We start from the raw sequence: 11,635 nt of genomic DNA on the forward strand, positions 1-11,635 counted from the left end.
AAAACATATCATATTCATTTTCCATTGTGTCAATCTAATATATGTTTTTTTTTTTTTAAAATTCAAGATTAGCTCGAGTTTTCTCTTTATAAAAATGAAGGTCGAGTTTGATATGGGTTTAGTCATTTAGGATGTTTTACCCCACTCTGGATATATATATATATATATATCAAAAAATATTTTTTATCATTTCTTTTAATTTAAATATATATTATCATATTAATAAAATTATTACTTAATATCTTAATTTAATAAAAATACAATTTTATACATAATTAAGAAATAATCTATATTAAAAAATTTTTATGAATATTATCTAAATTTAGATTATTTAATTATTTTTTTATTCATGTGGGTCAAATATGGGTTATAGATTTGTGTATCAGGTTGAGATTGGTTATAAAATATAATAACTTGATATCGAGTCAAATTCAAAGTTGGATTAAATTATTAAAAAAAAGTCAGAGTTAGGATGGGTATAAACTTACTCACCTGTTATCATTTTTAAACAAAGGTATTTATGTGACATCTTTATTTGTTTTTTTTCTTGGGCCTTTTCACTTGTTTGTTTTGACTTTCTTTTATTTTTTTTAATTGTTTATTTTAGTATTTCTTCTCTATGTTTGGAAAAGTAAATGGGCAAGTACAGTGTCAATGTGACACCTCTATTTGACTTTTTTTTTCCTTTCTCTTTTCCTTTTTTTTAGCCATTCCTTTGGTCTTTTTTTTCTTTTTTTTCCTTTTTAATAAGATAAAAGTTGTAAGAAATGGGATCAATGAAAGTTATGATGCAAAAATAACCCATATCTATGGGTTTCAACTCATTGGTCCAATAAGGATGATTTTTTTAAAATTGGAATTGAGTTGATGCAAGGTGATTTTTCTTTTCTGAAAATCAAGGTAGGATTAGAGATGGGTTTAGGATGATCTATCTCGCCTCATCTCAACGAATATATATGAATATATATATTTATTATTATTTATTTAATTTTATACTTATATATATGTATTATATTGATAAAATTATTATTTAATACCTTAATTTATTAAAATACAATGCTTATATATAATTAAGATGTAATTTATATTAAAAATTAATATTTTTATGAATGGTATACTATTGAATTTACTTTTTATCAAATCGAGTTAAATGCAGGTTACATATTTACATATATATACATGTTTGTGTGTGTGTGAATTGGTGTCAAAAAATATAACTCAATATCAGGTTAGAGTTAGGATGAGTATAAACCTACTTTTACCTAACCCGATATCATTCCTAAATAGAGGTGTCCACATGGAACCTCTATTTGGCCTATGTGGCTTTTTTTTTCTTTTTTTAAAGTTTTTTTTTTTTCAATTTTAATTTTTTTAAATGTTTATTTTAATATTTTTTAGTTATGTTTGTTAAGATAAATTTGAAAAAATAGATGTGGATTTGATTTGTTACATGAGTTATGAGAATGAAATGCATATATTATCCATCAATTAATTGATAAATTTTTACTAATCATGCTTTATTAAAAATATAAACAAAATTATGTTTAACAATTTATTAAATTAATCAAGAATATTATTAAATACAAATAAAAAATTTTAACCTGTTATAATGCACGCGTATATTGCTAGTATTTTTTAAAAACACTCAACTCAACTTGTATGCCTTTTATCCAAATTTGTTATTGGTCAATATGTTCAATTTTACATTTTGCTTCCTATAGGTTTTGGGTCCCATTTTGAGTCTAGTTTAAGTTGCATAAGTTAAATTTGATGTTGACTTCCATTAGATTTACATTTTCATTCGATCATGTAGTCTAGGTTATATTTTAGCTCAATTTAGGTGTTTAAGCATTTTTGGTTAGCTCAAAATGGTCTAGCACTTTTTCATGTCATTTTTATTTATGTTAGCTTATATTTAGTTCTAGTTTCATGCACTAGGGTTTAGGCTAGTTACTTTAAGAGTTTACATTTAGTATGTTAGGGTTTAGGCTGCTTCTAGCTATGGTGTCCCAACCAAAATGGAAAAACTAAAATGAAAATGACTATAAAAAATAAATGGAAAATGTAGCTTTTTTTTTCATTTTCCTAAAATTTTCTATATCAAGCTTAGTTCTAGGTCTTCAATCAACCTAACAAGGGCTCTATTTGTGTAGTCTCAACCATCCAAAAAGCCAATTGAATTTAAGAGTCTGTTACTAGTAGAAAGCAAGGAAACCATGTATTGTGCAATCCCATTCTCCACCATGTTTTGCAAGATGAGCTAAACCAATAAAGGACTTTGATTCGTCCACCTAGGACACATGTTGGTAGCTTTGTCCTTTCTTAAAATGAGTCATTTTTAGGTTGAATTGATGCAAAAACCAAACCTAGCAGTGTGCTAGTAGCTCAGTGCTGAGTTGTTTTTCATGCAGTTATGCCACATTGCTTGAGCCCAATTACTTCTCTAATCATTTTCCACAAAAAAGTCACATGTATCATTGTCATCCTCTAAAATTTTTAACTTCAAGCACTTTCAAAACGTGTAATTCAATTGCAAGAAAGAAACCAAAAGTTGTCATTTTCCAAGTGGTACCAAATTTGGCTTATAGTGCAAATGGCCCCCCTCTATTGTAATATGCTTAGTTGATCCATTTGCTCCCAAAATCATCTTGTTCCATGGCTTAGTGGTTGGCTTTTCTCCTTATTTATGCTTCCCAAAGTCAGCTTGAAGCTTTTCAACTTGCAAGCTAGCCTATGTAAGAGAGGAAGCTCATACATGCATTAGTAGCTAGCTCATCGCTTGGACACTTCTTTGGCATGTCTTGGTAGCTTCTTCTCATATTCATGGCTTCTTTTCCTCTTGAAATTCAGCTCACTTTAGCTCTTAAGCAACTCATGTAGTGACTTGACAAAATCCCTTTTAAGTTCGATCATTTGCTTACTAAGGGCACAAGGTGCGGGCATGATTATCCAATTTACCTACATATGAAAAACGTACAAAAATTAGGTGGATAATCAAGTAAAAAATGATCAAATAGGCGTAGACGTGTCAATTTGTCCAAGAATTTTTTTAAAATTCGTTGGGCTTCAAATTTTAATTTGATTATAAAATTGTAAATTGGGTCATAATACAAAAATTTTGGGCTTAAAGATTAAAAGCTTGAAAATTTTGGTTTTCGATTAATTTAAATTTTGATTTTAAATTTTTTAAATTTTAAATTTAGTTTAATTATATATTTTTAGTCAAAGTTGTTAAAGTTCAAAGTTAAAAAAAAAATGTAGGAATTTTGCAAAAAGAAAGCTTTGATTTGGTCTTGAATTTGGTTTTAGACTATATAACTTAAAGATGCATTGCCTAAGAAAATACTTGTAATTCATTGGAAAAAGAAAATCATAGAAAACAATTTTGAATTGGTGGAAATAAATTTTTTTCCAAACTGAAAGGGGTTTGATCCCTATATAAAAGATTCTAATCTATGATCACAAGGGACATCAAGCAATACTAAGAGATAAGAAGCAATTAACACAGATCAAGCAGGAAGCAATTCGACAATAAGCAACAATAAGATCAAATATACTACAACTAGCAATTTCTAAAAGCAATAAGCAACAAGTAAGAAAAAATTAGACAAGAATCAAAGAAAGCAATTAGTTAAGAAGCATTGAGCAAATTCATAAGCAAAATTCCAACAATTGATCATATAAAAATTTTCTAACTCTAGGTCTTGGGTTTTGGAAGTTCAATTTTTGAGTTTTGATCTTTAGGGTTTTCTTTAGTGTTTCTAGGATTGAAAATTTTTCTAGAATTTTTAATTTTAAAGTTCTAGTTTGATTTTTTGGATTTTTCATTTGGTTTTAGATTTTGTTTGATTTCTAGTTTAATCTTTGGGTTTTGGCTTAATTTTTGAGTTTTGGGTTTTTTTGGAATTTTTGAAATTTTTTTGGTCAATTTCTAGTTTTTTTTTAGTTTTCTAGTGAAGATTTAACTTTTCCCGCAAGGTATACAACAATCAAAGGGATTTTATAGTGGCGATTTTTGGGTTCTTAGATTTTTTGGGAAAGTTTAAATTTTTTGATAACGAGTTGAGTTTCCTAGCACCGAATTTTGGGTTTTATGGTCGAAAATCTAGGTTTGTTGAAATTCACGATAAGAAGTTCTAAAAAGAAAAGAGAGAAAAAAACCCTAGAGAGAAAAGGAAAATGGGTTATTCTTAGAAAAGAAGTTGAAATTTAGCTTTAATACCAAAGCCTAAACAACTTTATTTTGGAAGGGTTGACCCACATCCCAACCTGAAGCAGATCGATGTGCCAACTTGCCTTGGATCCGAACCAATCATAGGTTTTCATTTTCATTTTTATTTTTATTTTTATTTTTAAATTTTTGATTTATTTTTTATTGTTTTTCATTATTATTTAGTATCTAATTGTAGATTGAATTAATGTGATCAAGAAAAGAAAAAGAAAAAAATTAGTTCAATTTTGGTTGTTTATTTGCATGTTGAATTCAGTTTGCATGGTATTTATTTTTGCATAAATTTAATTTAATTGCTTGTGTTTGCATGGATAATATATATTTTGCATGAGTTTGATTATTTACATAAATTTGCATGATTACCTAATATTTTATGTAATTTATTATTTGCCTATATCTCTTCTACAACGATTTTACAGTACTAGCTAGTTAGGATAGGTTGAAAAAGGAAAACTGGTTAGGCTTTCCTCGAAACCTTTCTTTCTTTCTCTCTCTCTTTATTTATTTATTTTGCTGTATCATCCTTTTCAATCTCTCTACAGGAAAATTATCAGCACATTCCAAATTTTGATAAAATCAATGATTTCTGTTTCCCATGCTTTTCAGCATTTGTGAAAGTTTCACTTGGAAACAACGAGAGTTGGAACATATTGCTGTGAGTAGGTGAGAAAGATTTGCAAAGAAATCTGTGTCTGGATATTTTACAACTCCTTTTGATTACGGAAATTGTCTTCTCTGTGGTACTTTTATTTGTGGGAATTGCAGTTTTGGTGGTTATTCGTATTTGTATTGTTGGGAAGGCTTTCAGGAGAGGGTACGAAGATGGCAGCATGGAACCAAAAAGATGTCAGATGAAGACCTGAAGAAGCTGTCTAGCTTTGAGTACAAGGCAGCTGAGAAAGGGAGTAGCCCTGTAGAATGTGTTGTTTCCCTGGAGAATTTCAGAAAAGGTGATAAGTGCAAATTGTTGCCAAACAGCTTCTATTCTCAACGCATAGACCCTCATTTGTCCAATCTGTCGAACTTTCGCTGATCCGTCAAAAGTTGGGCTGATCTTGGGAGATGAAAGAGGCCAATTTTCAAGCCTTGATGGAGTTGAACTGGTGTAGATAAAGGCGTTCCTCTTTGGGACTGAATTGAGCTTTAACAATTCATTCTGCAATGCAGATGTGTGGTTCCAAGCATTGTTCTTTTCGCATTTTTTCAATGAATTGTACGTAGCTCAATTCCACTATGGTTAAAAGGGTGTAAGGGAAACTTTTCTTTGGAAAGATTTTAAGGAACATTTGTTTGAATGCTCCGTTGTGATATAGATTCTTGCATTTGATTCATTACACAGTGATTGGAAATTGGAAAGTAAGTATCTAAACACCCTGCCCCCTCCCCAACAAATCTGCGACTCTGACATTGGCAGCATTTTGATGATGCTGGTGATATTGGAATTATTAGTTAGAAGACACCCAACTGCTTCATAGTTCATTCTTGTTTCCAAAGGCAGGGTTTCTTAGGGACGTGAAGCTTCTACTCTCCCAGTTTCGCCAAGAGAGAAAGCAAAAACAAAAGCTGACATCTAGCTCTTAAAGCTTGTTGAGTTTTGCTTGTCTTTGCATGAATGTAAGTAGGCATGCTGAAAAAAAGTTTTTTTTTTTTTTTTTTTTTTTTTCACATTTTTAATTCCTTCAACTTTTGCCTTCTTTCTCTTTTTGGCTATTTTAATTTTATACTCGGTATTTTTGTACTCTAGCTATTAGATTTTTTTTTTTTTTGGGTACATAAGCTTAAAATTAGCTTAAATTAGCATAAAATCCACATTGATTTTTTCGGCCAAACATTGATTTAAATATGTTATCATTTTATGATTGGCAGCCGTGATGCACAACCCTTTCCAAGATGTTCAAATTGTGTGTCTGTTTTTTTTTAAATTGTAATATAAGAATATAAAAAAAATTGTAAGGATTAAAATTTAAAATTTAAAATTATTAAATATTATTTTTTAAAAATAATTACATGAATAAATTGAATTAAATCTTCTATTCATAAAAATAATTACTTGCATAAATTGAACTAAATCTCAGAGTCGTAAGTTTCCCAGCTTTGGTTTGAACATTTTTAATTTAATTAAATTTGTAGTTTAGGTAGCTTCAATATTATAGTTCCGTATGTAATCGAAAAACAACTTTCAAACAATAAAAAATTTTTCTTGAAGATATTTTTTGGAAAAGAAAAGATTATTCGGTGTTTGGACTGCTTTAAAAGAAAATATTTTCCTTTGTTTCAACCGGAAATACAAAAACATATTCACTATTTATCTTTTTCTTTCTATTTTTTCTTCTAAACCTTTTTTTAAAGTTAAAACATACTCATTTTAAATTCATAAAAATCTATAAAATATATACAATAAAAGAACCAAATAACAAAATTTGTGAAGAAAAGATAGATTTGTTTTTTCAGAATACCTATGAGCATGCAAGGTTAGCTTGGAGATTGAAGTTTAAAAAGGAAGATCATGGCGTAGGGAGAAGACCTGTGGAGAAGAAAAAGGCTTTTACTAGATCTTATGAGTTTTCTTGTTGGCTAAAATGGGAATGTTAAGAATTTTCTTGGTGGTTTATTATATTTTAAGAGAAGAAATCAAGGAAAAAAAAAAAAGTTTAAATTTGGAGTAAGAGAAAGACAGTTTGCTGGATTTGTGAAAGATGTAAAGTAAAAAAAAAAATTGAGATTTGGCGTTTAGAGAAGGAAATTGTCGTAGATTAGTTTGATTATTGAAGGATGGAGAGATGAGTTAGCTGGAGAAATTGTTTTCTAGATTAAAACAACGAAAAACAGTTTCTCCAAAATGAACATTTTTAAGCTTTAACTGAAAAATCAATTTCAGTTTACATTTTTACTTTTGCCATTCAAACACAGAAATTTGCGAAAAACCATTTCTTAAAATGATTTTCCTTTGTACCAAACGGGACCTACACCTTAGGTTCTTTTAAAAAGGAGGGGTTGGGGAACATTTGAAAATGGTTGGGTGTGGGAACAATGAAAGATGACATGTTAACGAAGTAACACCAAAAAGCTCATGGATTTGAAACATCTTCACTAATCTATTAGACATTAACTTTTATCCTACGCAACCGAAGCAACATCTGCTCTATTCCATTTAGGAAAGCAATGTTCCTTTAGAAAAAGCTCACTGATATTTTTCTAAAGACTTTAGCAGCAAAGATGGTATATCATCCCACCGGCCCTGACACCGAGAAGGAAATTATCTTGCTCCTATGAAAGGAGAAAGTACATTAAAGCATATAAAGGTCTTCAACTTCTTGGCCTAATGGCTTAGAAAGCTTAGAAAGACATGCAAATGAAAGTTTGAATTTCACCATTTTTACCCTATCCCCTATCTAATGTACCAAAATAAAAACAGGCAAATGAAGTGTCGACCAAAATCATTTGTACAACAATTTCGTTTTCCATCAAAGACGGGAAATTAAGTCAAAAACAGCAGTAGGGTGATATAATTGCTTCGAATAAAAAATAATTAGATCATTGATGCATGGACAATGGGAAGAAAAAGAACATATGGAAAAGGGATGTTCTTGACACGTTGTTGTGGGTAGTGAGGAAGTCAAGGATATGAAGCTTTAAAATAACCAAACAATAACTTTAACAACACACAGGCACAAGATCAGGAACAGTTAAATCGATGTCTATACTTTAGAGAACCATAAAAACCCGTTTCTGCATTTTAAGTTTCTACCAAACAGCAAAGCATAAGAGTTAAAGCTCAAGCATTTTTTTTTCTTTTTTTTGCATGGAAATGAAAATCAATTCAAACTAGAGTGCAGTTCACAGAGGAATTACGAGAGGCAATAGAGAATGCATAAGTCCAGCTCAGCTCTTCACAGCGTTATTCTCAAGTTCCCTCCTCAGTTGCAGTGAGAAATCATCAGTGACATCATCATCATCCCAATCATCTTCCCACTGCTGTGTCCCTTCCTTCTCTTCTTCCTTGATGACCCACTCTGTCAGGAGAAGAAAAATATTCAGATTGCAATTTTGTACTCCGATACCGATATTAAATACTAGAAAAATAAAAAAGAAAAAAAGGATAATATGAATTCCTTTGAACAAGACAGATCCATCAGCTGACAATGGCAAGAGGGAGCAAAAAATTAATGATCCAAGTACCATTATTAGAAGGAAACAAGCATTAATTTGGAGAAGAAACAGATAATATGTTCCAAAAGAACAAACAATAACACCAGAACATCAAGCATCATGTTCCCTAAATCTTTATGCATAATTAAAATATATATAAACATCAATTAGCATCACACAGCGTCATTGAAAGCAACAGCATTGAACAATGTAACGAGCAAGGATTTAAAATGCAGTTGCGGCAGTGTTTTTGGTCACGTCACATTTATCGCGATTGCAGACATAACGGATAGATAACAGTAATCACGCTTATCGCGGTCATAAATTTTTCAAAATTTTTCACAATTTATCATAAATGATATAAAAAAAAGTTTAATCATAATAATATTTATTTATGATATTTAAAGTAATTTATGATATTTAAAGTTATTTATGATATTTTAATCTTAGCATCTCATTATGACTGCAATTTTCCATTATACCGCTATTTGCGGACACAATACACCGCTGCTTGTGTGAATGACAATAACGATCTACACCTCCATTAGGTGAACGATGGTGGCAGAGGATGACACTACCACTAAATAGCGATCACTATATTGCGTCATCAACACTATTTAAATCCATGGTAACCAGTTCCATTTAGAAATATAACACCAAGTAACCAATTGGGGGTTGCTTGCATCAGACTTTGGAAGTTCCGGAACACTACAGATTGTTTGTGACCGGGTGCTGGAGCAAACTCTTGAAATCAGGAGAGGCTTCATTTTTGTACCAAATTAGAGACAATAAATATACTTCTCTGTTGTTAGCAAAATTTTAAGATCAGGCTCATGGAAGGACAATATGGCTACAAGGTGACATCTCAAATCTTGCGAATTGCAAAGACTGCCATAGTCATATAGAAGAAAATAGTTCAACTCAGCTTGGGGCTTGGTCAGAAAATTATTAGTGTCAAAATTGTGGCACACAATAAAATAAGCTTTTATTCCAATAACAAGAGGATGCAAGTGTAATTCACTCATTATATGCTTAAACATTGCTTTCTAGCTAGGTTACTGATCAAGAAACAGATTAGATAAAAGAGTAGGCAAACAGCTTGAGTACTACATAATGAGTTCGTTGAATCAAGAATCGGTTTTATTTGAGTAGGTTTTCAACAAGAATTTATCACAAGATTTGAAACTAGATCTTGTATGACATGGTTATCGTGGTATAAAGTTGCATATTTAATTGCATAAACAAGCACTCCGACTCTAGGTATTTGCCTCTGGTAACCAGTAAATGAGGTCAGGCAGCTTATATGTATCAGAAATCAAGAGAAACAAACTCCAGCATACATAATAACAAATAAACTGATTTGCAGTGCAAATTTGGAACCACTCATTGATAACATTTGATTCACGTCATCACATTTTTCAACTGCTATTTGCAACAGAAGCAATCTCCAATTGAACTTCGACAAGTGTCACTGCAATATACCCTCCCTCCCTTAATATTAAATTTAAGCTGCTCAGAAAAATTCCCAATCTAATTACAACCAGAACAGTAAAAATTTAATAACACGAACCGCTCATTTTAAGTTTATAATTCTGAATATTAACAAAAATATAGAAGAAAACGAAATAATCAAGCTAATGGACATCAATTTTAAGTTTCATAATAGTTAGTCACTTAACATAAACCTAAAATTAAACCCTAGCCTCCGCGGAAATTATAGAAAATAGATAAAAAGGGAAAAAGAATTACCTTCATCGATTTCAAACTCTTCAAACTCATCGTCATCTTCGAACAGATCCATCTTCACGTCTTCGGTTGCCGATTTTGGTTGTTCGGTTGCCATTTCCTCTTAGCTGAAACCAGAAAATAACAGTAATAAACCCTAATATCGTGAAATACCGAATATTGACAGTTGAAATAGAAGAAAATTTTACGCCGTAAAATTAAAGATTAATAATTGAAAAGAGAAAAAATAGTAGTAATCAACTTACGAGTTATGATTGTAGAGAGATTCTGAAGACTTTTTCTGATGAGGGCTTTTGCCTGGACGATGCTGGAAGGTTCCTTTTCAACTTGGAGCATAAGTTCAAGGAGATGGAAAGCATAAAACGACGACGTTGTTTCCTCCACTGTGAGGGTAGAAGCAAATTGGCCGTCCTGCCCTTGCGCGCGTGTAATTTATCTTGGTCCAACTTTCCCTATTTTGACGAGGGATATGACATATATATATATATATGTATATATATATGTATATATTCATACTTTTATTTCATGTCTTTTATTTTTATGGCACCTTTTAATTTTTGTTAGATCATTCAGAGTATCCAATTTTAATAATTAGTTCTAGATATCAATGCAATTCTCGAGAAACGATATTAAAAATTAATTTTTTTACTTTATTATTTATACGATTTATATGCTTCAATATCAATAACATGAACTTAGCTTATAAAATTGCTTTTGAACTTACTACTTTTCGTGAATTGGCATTAGCAACAAAAAAATTTCAAAGCAGTTTGCCTTACGGGTGAAACAGGTTTTGGTCGAGTGTATAAAGGATAATTGAAAAGCACTAACCAAGTATTTATGTTATAAGTCATTGATTTTTATTGAGAATACAAAATCGTTAGAAAGCATTTTCTTTCAATATGCCTCAAATTTGAGTTGTTTAAGTTACCTTACTATTCTTACATGTTATTAGCATTCTTTTAGTATTTATTTTGAAATCCAACATTTTATTCTGTTATGTATGATTTAACTTTTAGTGATATTGGAGGCTTGGCTTTGACCTAGAATTATTTAAAATAATTGAATTTGAACAAACATTTAGATTTTTTAAATTTAATTTACTTCGGTGAAGAAAAGTCAAATCTAATTATTAGTGGTTTCCTATAAAGTTTCTGCTGGAGCCATGTGCAATTTAAAGTTCACTACAACATTGCAGCATGCTAATTTCTCATCATCTTTCTTCCTCTTCTGTCAAACTTATGTACTGCAAATAGGTACAAGAAGAATGGTTACTCATTCTTAAATTTAGGTTGTGCAGATGACTGTTGTGATGCATACTGAAAGTATTCATTGAACTTATTCATTTTAATGGTGTTTGCCTTATCTTATGGAGATTGTGCAGGTTATCATGATCCAACTATATTAATTGGTATAGGCAGCATGGATAGTAAGAGCTACTAGATTATAGGCCATCAAATGAGCAACGAAAGCATTTTTCACAATTTTGCAAAGGTAACTCCCCCATGG

The 11,635-nt window shown here is 30.7% G+C and overlaps 1 protein-coding gene across 1 annotated transcript; it reads right to left on the reverse strand.

Moving 5' to 3' along the window:
* Nucleotides 1–7,907: 7,907 nt before the first annotated feature.
* On the reverse strand, nt 7,908–10,525 carry LOC111311891 (protein DELETION OF SUV3 SUPPRESSOR 1(I)-like). Its single transcript, XM_022911720.2, has 3 exons — nt 10,372–10,525; nt 10,130–10,233; nt 7,908–8,244 (listed from the first exon to the last, which is right to left on the reverse strand). The coding sequence occupies exons 2-3, from the start codon at nt 10,221–10,223 to the stop codon at nt 8,114–8,116; spliced, it is 225 nt and encodes a 74-aa protein (XP_022767455.1). The 5' UTR covers nt 10,224–10,233; nt 10,372–10,525; the 3' UTR covers nt 7,908–8,113.
* Nucleotides 10,526–11,635: the final 1,110 nt, after the last annotated feature.

The sequence above is a fragment of the Durio zibethinus genome, chromosome 9 (genome assembly GCF_047325235.1).
Source record: "Durio zibethinus cultivar Kanyao isolate XHJ-2024 chromosome 9, ASM4732523v1, whole genome shotgun sequence".
In the NCBI taxonomy this organism is placed as follows: Eukaryota; Viridiplantae; Streptophyta; class Magnoliopsida; order Malvales; family Malvaceae; genus Durio; species Durio zibethinus.